Source organism: Pleurodeles waltl, chromosome 8, assembly GCF_031143425.1.
Source record: "Pleurodeles waltl isolate 20211129_DDA chromosome 8, aPleWal1.hap1.20221129, whole genome shotgun sequence".
In the NCBI taxonomy this organism is placed as follows: Eukaryota; Metazoa; Chordata; class Amphibia; order Caudata; family Salamandridae; genus Pleurodeles; species Pleurodeles waltl.
Genome location: NC_090447.1, coordinates 715,074,074 through 715,095,155, shown reverse-complemented (window position 1 = coordinate 715,095,155; position 21,082 = coordinate 715,074,074). Strand labels below are relative to the sequence as shown.

At 44.3% G+C, this 21,082-nt stretch overlaps 1 protein-coding gene across 1 annotated transcript in view; it reads right to left on the bottom strand.

Annotated features, from left to right (window-relative positions):
* Positions 1–327: 327 nt before the first annotated feature.
* The window catches only part of LOC138250242 (cell cycle control protein 50C-like), a 98,928-nt gene continuing 78,173 nt past the window's right edge, over positions 328–21,082 (bottom strand). The window contains exons 6-7 of the mRNA XM_069204879.1: positions 14,533–14,742; positions 328–3,730 (exon numbers count right to left, since the gene is read on the bottom strand). Of these exons, the coding sequence (XP_069060980.1) occupies positions 3,543–3,730; positions 14,533–14,742 (398 nt within the window). The 3' untranslated portion in view covers positions 328–3,542. The remainder of the gene's footprint in view (positions 3,731–14,532; positions 14,743–21,082) is intronic.

The following is a 21,082-nucleotide window of genomic DNA, read 5'->3' as shown; positions in this document are numbered from 1 at the left end:
CCTGGTCTGTTTCAGAACAAAAAACATATAATACACACCTCAGCTAACTTCTCACCCGGAATTAAGGCCAAGTATAAATGTTTAGCAAATTCGTTGCAAGTCCTATTCATTTCAGTGCTCACCGTATTAATTTCATTCATTTGTTCAGTTCAAAGAAGACCCTTCTCATTTCAATACATTATATACATTTAAACACATTTTACTAACTTGAATGCATGTCATATCTGTTTAATTGCATGTCATACTATTTTCAGTATGCATCGCATTGCTTCAATGGTTGTCATATATACTTAAATACTTGGTAACTTTATTTGAATTCAAGCAATATGTATTTCAACATATAATAGTTGCTTTAATGCATATTTTGTTATTTCAATGTGCATTGTGGTCATTTTACTGCTTGTTATATCCATTTGAACATGGGCCACATTGATATCAGTGCTTTCCATCATCATTAAAAATTTATGTGATATTCATTTAAAAACATTTCATATTCATTCCACTTGCAACTTTTCAGAATCATTTCAATGTATGTAAAATTAATTTGAATGTGTGGCATAATAATTAAAAAATGTTTCCTATTCATTGCAGTGCATGTAATATTTGTTTCAATTCATATCAAATTAATTTTAAGGCATGCTATATTCATTTTAACATGAATCATATTGATTTCAATCCCTGTAATAGAGATGTCAATGTGTTATTTATTTCAACAAGCATCATATTCATATCAACACATGACATTCATTTAAATGGGTGTCAAATTATTTTCAACACGCTTCATATTAATTTAATGGCTTGAGATCTTTTCAGTGAGACAAGTTTATGACGTGTGAATGATAAATATTTCAATTTCTGTATTTATCAATTAAGTATATTTATTTTATATTTTTCATTGTGTATCATATTTGTTTTTATAAACATTTGTATTACAATTTTGCATAACAGACAAAACAATTACATCAAAGTAAAACACGTGACAATTTTTCTCCAGCACTTACAGTTTTTAGAAGTGATCAATGCACACTTGTTCAGTAAAGCAGTACAGTATCTTGTGCTCTCCAAATCTAGTCTAGGTGCTTATGACAGCAAAATATAAAAGTGTTCTAACCACTGGCGTAAGTTTTCATGTGCTTCTGGGGGTAGCCCCTGCAAATGTATATTGGTTCCTCAATGCTGGAACAGTGATTCATACTTTTCAATCATTCTTCCATCGGAGGAGCCATCTCTAAGCACAGTATCTGTAAATTACCCATTTGCCCAGAAGCTGCCCCATCAGCACCAGAAATCTTGACCCACGTGAACCCCCCAAGTCCTCCATAAATCACAACAACCCCAGCTTAGGGGAGAAGTCAAATGGGCATCCCAGAATCCTTGGGGGGGGGGGGGGGGGCGTAACATCTGCTAATTTGTTTAGATTACATTACAGCTCCGAGACCATATAAAAAAAGCTAGTCACCAAATCTGCCTGACATATATCCAGGAATCGAGCTCTTGCCCTCTTCCAAAGTCGCTCCTGAGCATAGTAGACACTTTGGAAAATTTAAATTGAATAAGTTGCCATGTGCCCATAATGGACTGTGAGGAGTCATTTTCACCTCCCTATAATTGTCTTTCTCCAGGTGTCCAGAATCATCCCTCTGACCAGGACCGCAACATAGTGAAAAGATTGGAACATGTCTTACTAGGGGTAGATAGATCCAGGAAATCCCTTTCCTAGTCAGTCGATCACACAGTACCTTAGCCTCTATCAGGCTCAATTCAGGAACGGGCACCAAATCTAAGTGGTACAACATCTCCAGGTTGTGGCACAGTTGCAAATATTTGTAGAATTAAGACCTGTGAAGGCTGAAGGTTCCCACTAGGATGATAAAGGATTTCATATGATATCCATTCCATATGTCCTGCAATCCTGACATCGGTATAAGGTCCCATGAGCTAAAACTAACCAAGCTGGCTGAGCGAAATAACCACATTCTTTGCCATAAAGATGTTTCATGCATCAGTTTACGTCCCATTTTATTACTGTGTGCAGTACATTTCAAACAGCTCCATACTTAAAGACCTTCAACTTTGAACTGGACGTCTTCCCTAATATTCTCTAAAAGTATACGGTACTCAGAGCAGGTTTATTTAAGGAAATTCAAACTGTGTTTGGCTATATTGACACTCCACATGCTTGCTCCATTCGGACATTAGTCTAAATAAAAGATATACCCAGGGCTACTTAACTACTATCTTAATGCTGGTATTTTACTGGTTCATTCTAGATGTCAAGACTCACTTTTCTAAGACATTCCTGAACTGCACAGACACACCTGGAGCCCCATGTTTTTAGTCATAATTTTTGATAAATTCTGACTGACTCGTTCCAGTTTTTACATCCGTACTTGAGATTAAAAGGCTTGTTTACAGGAAAATTGGAGTGCAGTTTTGAAAAGGCAATGGACCATATACACAGAACCATAACCAGTTCACCAGGCCAGGCCTTTGTCAAGCTCTTAGGTAGGTTTATTCATGAAGATCAACAAAGGAATGCTGATGAGCTAGTGAGAGAGATGCAATTCAGACAAATGGTTTTCCAGTACCAAACATTGTTCTCCCTGGACAACCAGGCAAAGTAGCATTAAAATGATGTACTTCACAGGCGATTAAAAATGTAAAGCATGCGGTTTCTGCATTCCCTTGCAAGCCCGCAAATTGAAACTCTTACTTTCTTTCCCACTGGCGTAACAAATGCACCCGCAGCCACCGCGGTGCGAGGGGGTCCCGAGCTCCAGGGGGCCCCCTCAGCACAGCACCTGGCCTGAGTAAGTCCGGAGGGGGCCCTCTCCGTGTTCTTTGCGGGTGGGGGGGGGGGGCAGTTTCTTTACGCCACTGTCCTTTCCAGATTGTTCTTTAGCGATCTAAGGCTACATCTATTACTGTCATTGTGAGCTAGCCTGTGCTTGTTTTTTCTGTTCTGTATGTGACTGAACTATATGTGTGCTCTGTAACATCAGAGGCTATGAAACACTACACCGCACAAGGATATGGGGATGATATTACATCAGTATTGTTAGAGTTCATTATGTTTTGGAACTTTCCCCATTTTATGTAATACTTGCTACTGTTCGATAATATATAACAATTGGTTTCTTCTTGATGCTTCATTTGCTTTAAAGTGTTTCCGGCATCACGCACAGATTCCTCACTGTAAGGTTGTTACATTTTTTCTCATGTTATTTCCAGCTCTATCTTCCTTGTAAAATCATCCCATGAAATTTACTTTGGATGCAATCACACTTCCGAGATGAAGACACAGAAGCAATCGCGTGTCGATGAATGGGGATGTGGAAGGAGATCGTCTCTCACCAAGAAATGCAGCATTGCTCTTGTGTTACACTTCATTTTTATGACACCGGCCAATTCTTGTTCATAGAGATGATAATCAACATCCACACCGAGTGAAAGGGGGATCGATCAGGCGTGTCTTTTAGAGCACACCAAGACACCTGTTGCTGTCGGACTTTACTGCGCTCATTTTTTCAATGAAATTAAAATTACTGTTGAAAATATGTCTGCTTTTTCTTGATTTTTAAATGAATTGCCAGCATGACAAAAGCTGTCAACACTGTTACCCCACCAGTTGCAGCGTAAGCAATTCCAAGGAACAAGTTACTCCCTCCACCCCAGCTCATGGTTGATAGAATGACATGCTTTTGTCCTCTGAAGCGTGAAATAGCAAAATCTGAAGGTGTTAGTTAAGAACTAACAAGTTTACTCTTGTGCAATATCTGCAACATAAAAGTAAATTAGCATGAAAAGAAGGAACTACTTTTAATTTATGATACACCAAAAGGAAGAAATATGATGTATTTATGGCTTCGGTCTAAGGGCTAACCAGTATTTGGTCGGAACATAATACAACACTGGCAGCTTTTCAAGCATCATACCTAAAATAAGAAGCACGCACAACAACATTGGAGATTCCCTGACCACATCCAAAAATCCCGAAGGTACTCTCATCACTTTCCAACATACACCACCTTGCCCCAATCCCAAAACTTTTAAGTAATCCACAGAACACCCGCTGACATTAGGCAAATTGCAGTGTCCTATAAAACAAAGTGGCTCAGCATCGATGATGGAAGACAACCTCAGGAACTAAGGCCAGACAACTCATTCAGGCCTTAGGCACCATCCATATGCAATGTTTCCCTTCTTCATTTGGGGCTAGGAAATGTGCCTTTAGACGTGACAGATGAAACCTGTTAGACATGCCTATATGGTATATTTTTTTTAAATCATTTGCTACCTTGTGTAAGAAAATAGTCCTTTTCGCATGGTCACCCCCATTTTTGCTGAATTTTCATTGCTGTTTTTGGACTCTACATACTGGGGCACTGACGTCCATGCCCAGAGTATGTGCACTAACCCATACAATATATGAACTTTGGCTAATCCTTGATTGGTATACTTAACTGTCATGTAATACTATAATATATAGTGTAGATATTACACCCATAGTAGGGAGTTAAATGTCACCCAGGAATTACAGCACTTATTTTGCCATCCACTACTATGACAAGCAAAACATGGCTTCAGGCCTACCAAAGTAGCCTGACTGCTCCAGTTTAAACCTGCAGTCCGAGCAGCCAAAATAACCCTTATGTCATGGGAAAGCCTTTCTTGTGAATCCTAACAAGTAACACCTAAGTAGGCCTCATAGCCCACAAGGTAGGTGCCTAGTATTTAATAGGGGGTATGTAGAAATGTAATTTTGGCATGTCTGTACATTGACACACTGCTAAACACTATTTTCACCACTCAATGTACTGGCAGTCCAGTGAAGAAAATGAAAGCAAATAAATCTATAAATGTTTCTATCTCGGGTTTGGGACAAGCTAGAAAAATGGTTCAACAACTATTTTTAATACTTATTAAAAAATCGATTTAATCAGCGACCTTAGGTTTTAGTAAATATTTAGGAACATGAACTTTTAGAAAGTTACATTTTCCATGCCTGAAGCTCCTGGAGACTAATGTACATTGGCGGCCGAGCAGTTGCCCCTGCCAGTCCTTAACCTTAATAAAGTGTGAAAACTGCTCCCAGAGCAGGGCAATGGTTTGGACCTTTTGGGCAGGATGAGGTGGGTGTTAGGTATGTAGTACCTGTTGACCCAGCAATAGTAGCTGGGAGGGTTCATGTCTTTTATTTACTTCAAAGTGGCAAGAGGGCTGCCCATTTAAAGCTTGGTGTAAGAGGAATCCAAAGGAAAGAACTTTGTCCTTTAGGCCCCTAGTAATTAGTTAGGCCCCAGCCCACTAGGAAAGGGAGCTGGTCACATAACCAGTATGGAGTAGCTGAAGATGAGGGGTAGCTCATTTCCCTAAATAAACCCCTGCCTGTCCCACAGACTCCCCTTAGAGGTGGAATGCCTGTGCCATTTTGGATGTCCCTTAGAACAGTGCACTATGGGATAGTCTGCAATAAGGCAGAGAGCTCTACAAGTTGCCCCCAGAAACCTTTTATTACTAATTAGGGAGTATCCAGGACTCACCTCAACACTCTAACTAGTGAAATTTACAAAACTGGCATCTCATCCACAGCCCCCATAATACTTTCTGGGCCAGAGGAAGAACAAATGAACAACTGCATCTGCTGTTTAAGACCTCTGAAGCAACCTGAAGTGCTGGACCTGCTCATACTGTTGCCAGGACAAATTAGTAGACTCCAGGGATCAGTTGGTTGACCTCCTGCTTGGCTACAGGGACATCAAAAGACACACATGGCCTATTTCCTGGAGTAACCAATTGCAACTCAAAGTCATCTGGGCTCTGCTGGTGGCCTCGCCTGGAGTGAGTTCTGACCTCTTAGTGCTGTCCTTAAGCTCCTTATTGGAGCCCAGAAGGGTTTATTAAGAAATAATAGCCTTAAAAAATGTTGGGCTTTCAGACCTTTGGTGGACTCAGACCATTATCCAAGGCATGTCCTTGTTAGGCAAGAAAATCAGGTTGATCCCACACATAGCTTTTAGCTGCCCAAAAACCTAGTTATGCAGACCTTTGCAGCAAACATGTCCAAGTTTGGTGTGCTTTCCTGAGTAGAGCCTGCTGCCTTTTCCTGCTGGAGGAATCCAAGCTCCAAGAAAGAGACCAAGGACCTGATTATGATCTTGGCGGATTGAATATTCCATCACAAACATGACAGATATTCCATCTGCCATATCACATTTTCCATAGGACATAATGGATCGTAACACAACGGACTGGATACCTGTCACAGTGTGACAGAGTAACCCTTACTGCCAAGATCATAATTGAGCACTTAGTCTGAAGGTAAGACACTTGATCGGGCAAAAGAGCCATCAGTATCAAGTTTTCCTTGGGTGCACTTTGGATTATCCCTCTATGCAAACAAATGGGTTTTAGGAACTGTTTACCTGCTCTGAGAGTACTCAAGTCAGATTCATCTGTACAAATTGTGTGCCTTGTGGCAAAATTTCTTGAATCAATTTGGCATTTTAGGAATGGAATTTTAAAGAAAGAGATTCAGTAGCAGACATTAGTAATAGGTACCATAGAGTACAGCTGTTATACACAAGTGTATGGATATTAGCTTAATGTATTTATTATCTAGCTGAGCTTGTATGCCCTTTTAAATTTTATACTTGTGGAAATTATTTTAGTTATTGTTTTATTTTGTTCTAAATTCTTTCATTTTTAGAGTTTGTATTCTAATTTTATCTGTTTTTCTTCTCATATTTTATCTTTTAGATTGATTCGTATTGTACTTTTATGGTATGCTTTTACCGAAATAAAGTGTTGATGATGATGATGATTATTATTATTTCACCCTAGCAATGTCTACTGGGACCGCCAATCAAAATGTGGAATTGAAATATTAACATAAAATAGTAAAAGTGTCTCTTCTATTGGTGAAAGCATTAAGCATTAAGCTTTCCACTGGCTCCGATTAGAGATGGCTTTAAGAGATTGCTGAACAGCTAATGGCAATGGAGCTGCGGCTGTGAATAGTACATATGGATGACAACATATTAGAAAATTTTATGGATGGGAGGGGAATGTATGTAAGTTGATAATTGAGAAGACTAAGGAGGATTTAGCCAGGAGTAAAGTATTAGTTTACCTACTTAACTAGGCGAAATGTCTCTTATTGGATTGTGTACCTGCTGTTGTACTGCTCTGGGCGATATTTGATATATATGGACTCAAGACGAAACTTGACCACTGCTTGACCTTATTGATTCACGTTTTGTTTCTTTTATGTTCTTTGGTGTAATGAACAATTATGAGTGAAGAAACGAATACAATTGTTTAAAAAAACTATTTATTGCCTATTCCAGGATGCCTAGCAAGAAGGCTATCTTTATAATATACCATTCAAAGTTTTCAGAGAATTAATCATAGAGGCAGAATTTGGACAGGATTAAATTAATTTGTAAACCATCCTTTGAAAACTGGATACTGGCAGCAGGCTCAAGCTGTCATTTGTTTAAATGCAACTTTTCCTTACCTCCCTTGTATGCAGTCCTTACATGCACCAGCAGATTAACTATATTTGACTCAAAGCTCACTGATGTGCCAGTGACATTATGCAAAACAAAGACATTTAATAAATAAATTTTAAATACATTCCATAATACTCTGCAATGTTTTCTGTACATTATGTTATGTGATATATGTGTTGAGAACAGTTTTATATTGAAAACAGTGCATGCTGTGGAAAGAAGGAAGGTTGAGTCAGGATGGGCGAGGTGAAAACAATGATAATGGTGCTGCCATAAATTTCACCTATGCCATCAATTGTGGTGGGTGGAAATGAGACATGAGTAAGAAGGTGAGTGTCTATGCAGTTCAGATGCAATTTTGATATTGTACATTGTCACACGATACTGTGTGTATGCAAACACGTTTCATGTTGGAAACAGTGTATGATGGGGTCGGTGTTAAGTTTAGGGAGGACAGCGGAGGTAAGTCCTAAGATTGTGTCTTACCATAGCTAGTGATTTTCACATCTTTTCAATCAATCAATCAAGCAAGGCATTTATAGAGCGCGGTACTCACCCATGAGAGTCTCAAGGCGCTGGGGGGTGGGGGGGGGGGTTTACTGCAGCTCAAAGAGCCAAGTCTTGAGGTGTCTCCTGAAGGCGAGGTGGTCCTGGGTGGTTCTAAGGTGAACGGGGAGGGAGTTCCATATCTTGGCCGCCAGGTAGGAGAAGGATTTGCCTCCAGCAGTGGTTCTGCGGATGCGAGGGACGGTGGCAAGAGCGAGGCTGGCTGAGCGGAGCTGGCGGGTGGGCGTGTAGAACGAGAGGCGTCTGTTGAGGTATTCAGGGGCCTTGTTGTGGAGGGCTTTGTGTGCGTGGGTGAGGAGCCTGAAGGTGATCCTTTTGTTGACAGGCAGCCAGTGCAGGTGCTTCAGGTGGGCGGATATGTGGCTGTGGAATGGTATGTCTAGGATGAGGCGTGCAGAGGTGTTCTGTATTAGCTGGAGACGATTCTGTACCTTGCTGGTGGTTCCTGCGTATAGGGTGTTTCCGTAATCTAGTCGGCTTGTGACGAGGGCGTGTGTAACAGTTTTTCTAGTGTCGGTGGGGATCCAGCTAAAGATCTTTCAGAGCATGCGGAGGGTGTAAAAGCAGGCGGACGAGACAGCGTTGACTTGTGAGGAGGGGGTCCAGGATGAATCCGAGGTTGCGAGCGTGATCTGAGGGGGTTGGTGCGTAGCCCAGTGCCGTGGGCCACCATGAGTTGTTCCAGGCGGACGGGGAGTGCCCGAGGATGAGGACCTCCGTCTTGTCAGAGTTCAGCTTCAGGCGGCTGAGCTTCATCCATTCTGCGACGTCTTTCATTCCATCATGAAGGTTGGCTTTGGGGGTGGCTGGGTCTTTGGTGAGGGAGAGTATCAGCTGAGTGTCGTCGGCGTAGGAGATGATGTTGATGTTGTGTTTGAGAGCGATGTTCGCGAGGGGGCTCATGTAGATATTGAAGAGTGTAGGGCTGAGCGAAGAGCCTTGTGGAACGCCGCAGATGATCTCGGTGGGTTCTGAGCGTAAGGGCGGGAGGTAGACTCTCTGGGTTCGGTCAGAGAGGAACAAGATGATCCAGTCTAGGGCCTGACCTTGGATTCCAGTGGAGCGGAGGTGGGTTATTAGGGTGCGATGGCATACAGTGTCGAAGGCGGCCGAGAGGTCCAGGAGGATGAGGGTGGTAGCTTCTCCGTTGTCCATCAGGGTTCTGATGTCGTCGGTGACTGCGATGAGGGCGGTTTCCGTGCTGTGGTTGGTGCGAAAACCAGATTGGGAGGGGTCGAACAGGTTGTTGTCTTCAAGGAAGTTGGTCAGTTGCTTGTTGACGGTCTTTTCGATGACCTTGGCCGGGAAGGGGAGAAGAGAGATGGGGCGGAAGTTCTTCAGGTCGTTGGGGTCAGCCGTGGGTTTTTTCAGGAGAGCGTTGACTTCAGCGTGTTTCCAGCTCTCGGGGAAGGTGGCAAATGCGAACGAGCTGTTGATGATGCTTTGGAGATAGGGGGCGATGATGGCGTCGGCTTTGTTGAAGATGTGATGGGGCATGGGTCCGATGGGGAGCCGGAGTGGATGGTGTTCATGGTGATTCTGGTCTCTTCGGTGCTGACAGGGGTCCAGGCATTGAGGGTAGTGGTTGGAGCTGTTGGTTCAGTGGTGGGTGGGGGGGTTTGGGGTCCGAAGCTGTTGTGTAGGTCGGTGATCTTTCGATGGAAGAAAGTGGCGAGGGAGTTGCAGAGTTCTTGTGAGGGCGTGATGGTGTTGGAGCTGGTGTTGGGGTTGGAGAGCTCTTTGACAATGTGGAAGAGTTCCTTGCTGTTGTGGGTGTTGCTGTCAAGTCTCTCTTTGAAAGATGCCCTTTTGGTGGAGCGGATCAGCTTGTGGTGTTCGCGGGTGGCGATCTTGAGGGCTGACATGTTTTCTGCAGTATGTTCTTTGCGCCAGGTTTTTTCGAGGGTACGGCAGGATTTCTTGGATTCCTTGGTAACCACGGGGGTTTCCTGTTGTTGGTCTCTCTTGGGTGGCTCCTGAGAGGGGCGAGGTCGTCGGCACAGTTGGTGATCCTGAGGGCTGCGTTGTTGGCGTCGGTGGTGTTGGCTGGTTGGTTGTGGTTTAGAGTTGCAAGTAGGTGTTCTGTGGAGATTTTGTTCCAGGGTCTGCGGGGGATTTGTTGTGTGCGGTGGTGGTGGGTCTCACGTTTGAAGGTGAAGTGGACGCATCTGTGGTCGGTCCAGTGTAGCTCAGAGGAGTGGCTGAAGGATATGTGGTTGCTGGCGGAAAAGATGGGGTCGAGCTTGTGGCCAGCGGAGTGGGTGGGGGTGTTCACCAGTTGCTTGAGTCCGATGTTGGCGAGGTTGTCGAGCAGGGTGGCGTTGTTGGTGTCGTTCTTCTCCAGGTGGAAGTTTAGGTCCCCGAGAAGGATGTAGTCTGGTGAGGCTAGGGCATGCGGGGTGATGAAGTCAGTGATGGATTCGCTGAAAAGGGCGCGTGGGCCAGGGGGCCTGTAGACGAGAGTACCTCTGAGGGTGGTCCTGGGGTCGGAGTGGATCTGGAAGTGCATGTGTTCAGCGGCGAGGGGGGTGTCTTCGCTGGTAGTCGTGATGTTGATGGAGTTTTTGTAGATGATGGCGATTCCTCCCCCGATTTGGTTGGCGCGGTCTTTCCAGGCGATCTTGTAGCCGTCGGGGATGGCAATGGCGATGTCGGGAGCTGAGGAGGCGTTCATCCAGGTTTCTGTGACGAAGGTGACGTCAGGAGCCGTAGTGTCCAGGAGGTCCCATAGCTCGATGGCGTGCCTGTGGATGGAGCGTGTGTTGAGGAGGATGCACTTGAGGTGGTTGTCTGTGCGCGGGCTGGTGGAGGGACTGCAGGCTCGGTGGAAGGTATACCTGCAGGCTTGACAGTCGAAGGGTCCATGAGTGCGTTTGGGGCTGGCCTGGTAGCAGTTGGCGGTTTGCCCGGGGTTGAGTGTGTAGAGGGAGGCGGCATTGTATCTGAGATGGGGGTTTGGGTGCGGTGGGGGCCAGGGGTTCTGGCGCTGGGTGCGGTCCAGGCGCGGACGGGCGCAGACGGGCATGCCTTTGGCGCGCCTTCGACGCGCCAGCGCCGCGGCCGCACAGCGGCTGCCATAAGAGAGAGGGGGGAGGAGGGGTCAGCTGGGGGGCGGGAGGCGGGAGGGAGGGCAGTGAATGGGCGCGGGGCGGGGCGGCACGGGGGCAACGGCGGGAAAGCAGGAGAGCGGGAGGCGGGAGAGCGGGAAGGCAACTAGAGGGAAAAACGGCTACAAGAAAAGGATTTAAGAAGGAGAGGCAAGGGGGCGAAAATGATGGAGAGGAGTCAAGAGAGAAAGGCAACAAGATCGTAAGGCAGCAAGGCAGCAAGAGAGAAAAACGATATGGAAAAAGGGATCACGAGAGAAAAGGCAGCAGAATGGAGAAGGAGTCAGGAGAGAAAAAGGCACCAGATACAAAGGCAACAAGATCGTAGGTCAGCAAGGCAGCAAGAGAGAAAAGAGACAAAAGAGAGAAAAACGATATGGAAAAAGGAATCACGAGAGTAAAGGCAACAAGGTGAAGAAGGAGTCAGGAGAGAAAGGCAACAGGATGAGAAAGGCAACCAGATGGAGAGCAGCGACAGGAGAGAGAACGGCAGACTGGAAGCAGGCGCAGAGAGGACCTACACACAGGTGACAGGGGTCAGGGCAGGTGGAGCTGCAGCGGCAGGGGAGCGACCTTCCCAAGGGTCAAGAGTCTCTATCTCTGCCGCGCAGTGGCTGCCATAAGAGGGAAGGGGGGGAGGAGGGGTCAGCTGAGGGGTGGGAGGCGGGAGGGAGGGCAGCGAATGGGCGCAGGGGGGCGGGGCAGCACGGGGGCAGCGGCGGGAAAGCAGGAGAGCGGGAGGCGGGAGAGCGGGAAGGCAACTAGAGGGAAAAACGGCTACAAGAAAAGGAATTAAGAAGGAAAGGCAAGAGGGGCGAAAAAGATGGAGAGGAGTCAAGAGAGAAAGGCAACAAGATAGCAAGGCAGCAAGAGAGAAAAACGATATGGAAAAAGGGATCACGAGAGAAAAGGCAGCAGAATGGAGAAGGAGTCAGGAGAGAAAAAGGCACCAGATGGAAAGGCAACAAGATCGTAGGTCAGCAAGGCAGCAAGAGAGAAAAGAGGCAAAAGAGAGAAAAATGATATGGAAAAAGGAATCACGAGAGTAAAGGCAACAAGGTGAAGAAGGAATCAGGAGAGAAAGGCAACAGGATGAGAAAGGTAACCAGATGGCAGTTAGGAGCGACAGGAGAGAGAACGGCAGACTGGAAGCAGGCGCAGAGAGGACCTACACACAGGTGGCAGGGGTCAGGGCAGGTGGAGCTGCAGCGGCGGGGGAGCGACCTACCCAAGGGTCAAGGGTCGCTCCAAGGGTCTAGGGTCGTTTTCAAGTTTTTTACTGAGAATTGGTGGTGATTATGAGAATGCAGTTCAGTGGGCAAGAAAACACCTAGCTATGGATTTCGTGGTTAGCGTGATTTTGTTAGGTTTAAAGGTTACTGAGCAGGCGAATCCAGTCATGGGGTGTGAATCGGGTAAGTGTCATATTGGCTAGGGGTGGGCGTAACTTGTGTAATTCAGTGTAGTGTAGTTAAGTAAAATTACCTAGGGATTCAGTGAGATTGTGCATAATTACATGAAAAGAGTAACTGCATTGAGCACTATTTTTTAGTGCAAAATGTCCCTTCATGTCTAAATGGGTGCAAGAATGCATTTTGCAATAAGTAATAGTGCTAAATGCAACAGAACAGCAAAAGCAAGCATGAGCAGCTGCTTGTGCTCACTAAATATGCTCTAAAATGCACTGTTGTGTCTTAAATGGATTTGAGGATGCATTTTGTGCTAAGAAATAGCACTTAATGCATCTGAACACAAATAGTGAGTGCGAGCATCTGCTCGTGATCGCTAAATGTGCTCTCACAGTAGAATTTGTTCCCCCAAATTACTCTTAATTACGCGAGCAGAAATAATTGTGTTATTATTGGTAATTCTGCATCAGAGTAACGAGGAATTACTAAAATTGCTCTGATTACTCTAGTGTAATTGAAATTCTGCCCAGGCCCAGTACTGGCATGCTTCCTAGAAAGGAAAGGGGTCAGAAGCACAGAGTTGGGTAAAGGGAAACAGGAGGACGAACTAGGAGTGGATGGCGAGTTTGTAGACAAGTTACTCTAGGTGGATTGGGGAAATATGGTGTTTGTTTGGGCTTTCAGTGTGTGTGGGTGGTGTATTCCTGAGTAGGAGTATTATCTTGTATACTGGCACAGACCTGTCCTATTACAGAGGCCCTTTTCGCTTTAAGTTGCTTGGCCATTGTTCTTTTGCCCGTTTCTCACTCTATGAGACTCTGCGGGTGGAAGAAGTTATCATGTCATTATCCCTTTAGGTGAGTGGTACTGGGAGAGGATAATGAATGTGATATGTTAGCTTGCTGTGGTTTCGGGGTTTGTTCGAGGTTTAAGTCAGGGTTTGGTTGAAGGAGAGCCGGTTTTGTTGGACCCCACAATCCTGTGGGTAGGCAGAGCAGGGTTTTTCCTGCATAGCTTTCCCTCAGTGAGGGATTTGGGAGAGGTATTCTTTCATTAGGGACTTGGGTGAAGGGATTCTTTGCGATAGGGTGTGTCGCATGATGGTGGCCTCTTTGAATGGACCAGATCTAGAGCATTAGGTTGTCCACTTAAAGCAAGATGTTTAGCATCTATGTTGGCATGCAGTTGAGGACTTGCAATAGATGAACGTTATTGAGAGCTCGGGTGGAGGGGGTGATGGGGGGAGTGGGCCTAGATATTGGTGTGCTTTCTAGGAAGGAAAGGGGTCAAGGGCAAAGAGCTGGAGAAATGGAGACATGTGGGAGAATGGAGTATGGACAGGCAGTTTGTTTAATCACGATGGATGGATTCGGGATGTATGGTGTTTGTTTGGGCGTTAGTGTATATGATTGGTGCATACAGGAGGTTTAAGGGTTGGGGTAATGTTTTATAATGTAACAGTGAATCGAACCTGTCGAATTAAAGTGACCTTTTCAGTTACTTTAGTTGCTCGGCCTCGAATCGTTTGCACATCTTTCAGTCGAAACTTGCAAAATGGTCAGGAATGGCAAATTTAAATAGGGTGAGAAATGGAAGTTCCTATGAAGTGGCATGTCAGCCATAACTACAAACAGAGATGTGACTGCACTTTTGTAAGGAGTAAATTAAATCTAGGACCTAGGTAGTGTGACTCTCATGCTTTTTTAACATTGATTAATTCAGGGCTCAAAGTGATACATTTTTAACTAAACTTCAAAAATCTATGAAAAAGAACAAATCTGATTCAGAGACTCTTCTGCACCGTGGAGTTTCCTGGTCACTATATAGCTTTTCTAATACATTAACTCAACTCCCAAACACAGAAATACAAAAGGGCAACAACGCGTGTAATCTCTCGGTGCAAACGGGGGCACTGGAGCGCAACAGAAAGGATACCATATGCTATGCTGTAGCTGTAGTTGCCAGGGGGTAGCCCATCGGCAAACACGCCAGTGCGACTCACGCGACGGTACAGCTTTCGGAAGGAGGGGAAAGCCGCTAACCGCATCCAGATGATGAGGTCATCATTTTTGAAACCGTTATTCTGGGGATCCGCAGGGTCCAGCGAGTAAACTGCTTTCTGCCAGTATGGAGGATGACGAGTACCTAACCATTAAATACAGGGAGGTAAACATGAGCACACACAGAACATTCTAAATTATACTTTTCTCATTTAAAAAAAAAAAAAATCTCATTTTTAAAAAACAATGTTGCATTTACCTTTGCTCAACGAATGGCCTGGCATTAACATTACTGTTCCCAGGTGAGGACAGGACTGGCCCCCATTGCCTCAAAAGTAAAGAGGGGTGTGAACTTTCCTCTAAACAGTAAGAGAATGTATTGTCATGCAAAACTACTGGCCCAGAACACCTCCACCCTATCCTGAATACTGGGCAGGACAATCAAACCGGATCCTCGGACAGCACCGCTCAGCTTCATGGATGAGTGTGGGGGACCTCAGAAGTCTTCGTAGGGCGGAGCTGCTGGTAGCCAAAGAGACATTGCTAGCCACTGGCAGTTGGACACAGAGCGTCCTATATGGGAATGGACCCAAGGCGTGGACTATGGTGCAAAAGACGAGGAATATGTATACAACGCCTGAGGGTGCCACAGAAATATTGCAAGGTGTGGGGTGCGTGGTGGCGTTATGACTGGGGAGTGGACTCTGTGCAGTGGCTTATATCAGCTCCATACCAAGGTTAAGATACACTATGTTAATAGTTATTGATTGTGTAAGTGCTGCACACTTGTATTTATTGCTTACTGTAAACCCAATAAAACGTTGCTCCATCACAAGTAGCAATAGTGACATTGTGCTCAAGTCACAAAAAAAGTTAAGGTGCATTTATATTCTTAATTTATATCTGGTAGTGAAACAAATCCTGTTAGTGTCATGCATACACCCAGAAATCTTAGTTTTGTACTGCAGTTGTCTTCGACACACGTGCTGAAAAATAAGCATTATTAAATTCCCGAAAGGGGGTATAAATTGGATGATTAAAGTCGTCGTTTACCTTAAAAGAGTGTGAACACCCCAAAACTTGTAAGCCAATGGGCATTTACAAACTCGGCGTCCAATCCCTCCTTACCCCTGGAAGTGCTCAGTGGTTTCCAGGATGGGAAGGGGAACTGACCCCCCCCCCCTATATTCATTGGGTTGAAGTGGAATGGGTTTCTCCCGGAGAGAAAATATTTCTCAATGAAGAAGGAAAAGTCTATTCATTTAGGCAGCTTGTTCCATGCCCCGTGACTTAAATGCATGCTATTTGGGGGAATCGTAACATGGGGCACAAGTCAAACAGTTTCCTGCAGTGCGCCTGGAAACCTGTGTCCAGTACTGCCTTCCAAGCATATTTCCTTGAACGTTTATGAGTTGGAAAAAACTGAAAAGTATGTTCCGCCGGAGATATAAATCTCTGTATGTAAGTTTATTCTTTTTAGGGAATGTACGAAATTTGCGTAATTCAATTTGTGTAATTAAGCAAACTTTTAGTAAAATTCTGCAAGATTACACATAATTAAAGAAAATGCAAAAGCGCCGTTGCCACTGCATTTTAGAGCAAAATTGCACCCTTACGTCCATTTTGTGCCAAAAAAAAACAAAGTGCAAAAAAACTAAAGTACTGGTCGCACCTTACTCCTGTGCACTTATGGTAAAATGTTACCATTCACTGTTCTTACCGCAAACGGCGTGTAGTTATGCAAAGTGGTGTAACAGCATAATAGCGCAATTTCGGAAATTTAGTGTAACAAGAACGACCCAAAATATAGAAATTATGCTAATCACACGGGGTTAATGCAAATTATGCCAGGGCTTTGTTCTTTGGTGACTCAATCCCACTGTTTCTAAAAATAAAGGACATATATACCTCAGTGTTGCACAGATAAAGAGTTAAGGTGTTGCCCTAATGAAGTGATAAATCCATTTTGTCATATGTTTGATAGGGAGGGAAAGAATACTGTACTTCACATTACAAATGCCCTTTATGAGTATTTCCAGATCAGTGCAGATCAGTAAAGTTAAAGTGTAATTTTTACTTGGAAGGAGAATTTTTTTTTAAAAAAAGGGTCTGTTTTGGCACAGTAACATTTTAGAGAAAGGGACATTCAATTTTTTTTCTGCACACAGAAAGAAATGTTGTTGATTTCAATATTTTCTCATGTGCTTCAGAATGGCAGAACTCATTTTCAATAATGTAATTTTCTGTGCAGTCTGGTAGTTCTAATTTACAGCACCCAAGACACAGAAAGCTTTTTCTGTGAGTAGTTGTGTCTTACTCCTGACTTCACAGGGCCAGACTGGCCATTCATTTAATCCAGTATTCCCTGAGGGGAGGCGGGCACAGCATTATGGTCTTGGGAGCCACAGGATGCTAGATTTTGAAGAACCACAGCCACTCTGGTACTTCTGTAACTCTCTAAAGCTCCATGTGGTTTATTACAGCAGAGAATAAGCAAAGAGAGAGAGGGAAGGGAAAGAGAGAGGTGAGGGGTAACAAAAGTGAAAAAGGAAGGAGAGATCAGGTCAGAGAGGGATGAACGAGAAAAGAGAGAGGAGAGGAAGGGAGCAGGTGTTGTTTGAACATTTTTGCCAGAGCTGCTTTTGGTTCCCAGTCAGGCCCTGTGACTCAGGTGTGAGTCACACTGGATTTTACTGGTATAAGACACAAATATGAAAAATCTTTGTGAATCAGACTCAATATGTTAATGTTCACAGAAACCATACTTAAAATGAACTGAAGCATCTTAATATAGCCAAACCGTTGTCATTACATTTGAGAATACATGTCTAAGAACATAAACATGCAGGAAGGTACACATTTAGCCTGATTCATGAAGAATGTGTTTAAACGTACTCTTAAGCACTCGCTAAGGCTCATCTATTAAATCTGATGGGCCTGGTAACACAAATTACCAACCCCATCAGAATTATGGCATTTGCTAGAACACTGTGGGTCTGTTTACTCCAGTATCATTAACTCCATAGCTTGGACATTTTCAGGCCAACTTCAAGACCACTTGTAAAGAGAGCCTTGTAGTTATCCTGGCTACTATTGCATTGCAAGAATAAACTTGGAGTACTTTTGTCTTACTCCTGAAATTCAGGAGTTAGCAAGGATAACCTCAAGAATAAGTTGCACTGTTGAACGTGACCCTTTTGGCAGGATCATCTCCAAATATTTTGCCTTCATCCTCTTGTTTTCTGAACCAGTTTTGTTGGCTTTTGTGACTCTTCACATTTTACAACTGCTAAGCAGTGGTCAAGTGTGCTCTCTCCTCTAAACAACTTAAAATTGTCTTACACCTAATTGGCACATTTGATATACCTGTAATTCCTTAGTAAAGTGCTACTACATGTACCCAGGGCCTTCAAATTAAATGCTACTAGTGGGCTCCCAGCACTGATAGTGCAGCCCACTTAAGTGCCTTTACACACCTCAGGTCGGACATTGCAGCCTGTGTGCACAGTTTAAACTGCCATTTCGACTTGGCCAGGTAAATGTCTTGCCAGGCCTAAACCTTGCTTTTTAATACATATGTCACCCCCAGGGTAGGCCCTAAACAACCCATAGGTCAGGGTGCAGTGTATTTAAAAAGTTGGACATGTGCTTTTAACTTTTACATAGCCTGGTAGTGAAACCCTTGTAAATTTGTTTTTTTACTATGGCAAGGTCTATCTCTCCCATAGGATAACAATGGATTAACTTATTTAAAAGGTGATACATTTCAATTAGGAACAGATTTGAATTTTGAAGTTGGTGTCTAAAGAATTGGATTTTAAAACCCTCTTTACTGGTAAAGTTGATTATAAGTCACAATTCTGAAAATGCCAGGTCGGTGCATGGGGACAGTGCCCAATATGAGAAAGGACATCAGGAAAATACATCAGATCTGAGCAGCACAGCGCATGGAGCATGGTGAGATGTTGCTCCCTAGAACACCGAACACACAGAATGGCGTTAACAGTACGGTTGGTGGAGATCTATTGAAGGGTATTTGAGGAGAATAGAGGCCCTAACATAAGAGCTCCCTACCATCAGAATCATCAACACCTGACGAGGGTGTAATGCAGTAGGAAAGATATCCAAAAATATATGACGCGGAAAAGAGATATGGCACACTTTGGAGCCCTGTGGCTTTGAAATAGGAATAGAAAGAGAAATGAGCAAAAAGGTTAGAAGTCACACTACATGCCCACATCAGTTATAGAAAAACAACAGAGTAAAAAGGCTGCAGCACCACTACACGTCAGGACAAGTTCTCATGACAATTACATTTTGCAGAGGCAATAACTGGAAAACAGAGACAGACTAGAAAACATCCAACATGTCAGGAATTAACACAGAGACCTTAATGAGGAAACCCGCCTACAGTAGGGAAATCATTATCAGTGGTACAAAGGAGCACAGAGGAAAACAATTCAAGCATAAAACCTATCTGAACTGATATTGTGTGGATCCAGAACAGGATCAGTTCAGCAGAACACCGGCTGGTGGCAGCAGAGGATCAGTTGGACCAAACACGATGCCAGCCAGGGGCAAGAAATAGGCACTCTCCAAGAAAACAAATTCAGAAGATAGAAGTAGAAGGAATATTGTGAGAAAGTCCAGAGTTCTTGAAAAGGGATAGATCACGGACGTTGCCACGTTTGGCATACACTGCGGTAAAACACTTTACACCAGCTCTTGAGTTCCAGAGAGCACACCAGTTCACATCAACCCCGGGTTCGTCCAGACCAGTGTTAGCAGGCTTTCTTTATACCCCAACATGCGAGATAAAGCAAATCAGCTGCAAAAATAACAGATGATTCAGTCCACTTCGAGGATAATTACATCTTTATATCAGTGGAGGTCTTGCATGATACAATCCTTAAAAGGACATTTCTGGCTCCAAGGTCCCCCTGTGGAAGTATGAAATCAGGCACAGGCTCTTGGAACCAGACACCTTGTTCATAATGATAAATGTTAGGAATAAAGAATTCAGTGAGCCAGAGGTCTGGTAAGTATTTCTGGACTCCCTAGGAGACAACACATGGAAGAGTCCAATTTCACTCAAGATAAACATAGAAGAAGAATCAGAGATCCCCAGGGCGGAACAATAAACAAGAAGGAATGCAGATGCGGCGGAAGGATACCGGCTGGGTCGGTAACGAAGAAAGGGGCGCCCAAGGGACATTGACCAGGAGGCTGTGGAAAGAAAGACAAGGAAAGGGATAAACCAAGGTCCTTCCTCGAACCTAGCAAAGAAGTGATGATATTATCAGTGCCAGAGGAGAGATCTGATGGATGGGTGTAGAGGCGGTTCAGTACTTCAAGACACTGCACGTGTTCGCGAGGTTGCTTATAGCTCCGCAATCTCTGACTGTACTAGTCATCTTTGGGGGAGGGTTACCAGCGGTGACACACTTTAATGACGGAGGAGATAGAACTGACCCTAAACAGGACAATGAGGTCGCAGAAGATTGTCAGACTGACAATAGATACTCAAAACCTGCTCGAGATTCGTCCTCCCTTCCCTGCACTTTTTGTTAAAACAGAGAGGACTACGAAAGGGGGCGGACGCAATCCTGCCCTTGATAGGAGTAGCACACATTCCCCTCTGTCCTGCGTATACTTAGAATTACCATAGTGGTGGGGATACTGGCTCTCATCTGACTCGGTGAATCAACGTAATCCGGGGCAAGGGTGCGGCGCGAGGGCTCAGCCACCCGTCCAAAGTCCGTCAGGATTCCATAACCTCTGACTTTAAAGACACAACGCAGGAAGTGAGTGGAGCTCTCAGGTTAACGTCAAGATACCCCCTAGGGCCAGCAGAAGAGCACGCACTATCACTGTGCTGCATGGCACAGCGCTACTACATCGTTTTTGGCAACTTGTGAAAAGTACATACGACCCCTTACCTGTGACAATATTGGGCAGGAATGATCTTACACCACTAAGGTCACCATATACTACCACGAGTAGTAACAAACGGGTAACTACCACTATTACCATTGTTACCACACCCAGAATAACAAGTGATAAAAAATATACCAGCATTTAAACATTAGGGAACTATTATGAGTGACCCAAGAATACCAGGTATGAGTCCAGCAAGATCACAACAGCACAGAACCAAAGTGGCACGAAGAGACGTGTGTATTATCTCTTCAAATGTAAATGGTCCCATGCACTATAGTTAACATAACCAAATAAACCTTCACTCAAAAACAGAAGATATAGCAATGTCGCAAGAAACGCACCTCTCACCCGCTGAAACAAAGAAACTGAAAAGAGGCTGGGTGGGAACGTGTTGTATTTGTGCAGTGACACAGAAGTCGAGTCAGGAAGATCTAATTCCACTGCACACTTGAAGGAGGGATAGCCACACTATGCAGAAAACCCCACCAGTCACTGTCCACAGAGTGTGGCGGGAGGAGGAAGGGCACGTGCTAGGATAAATATAC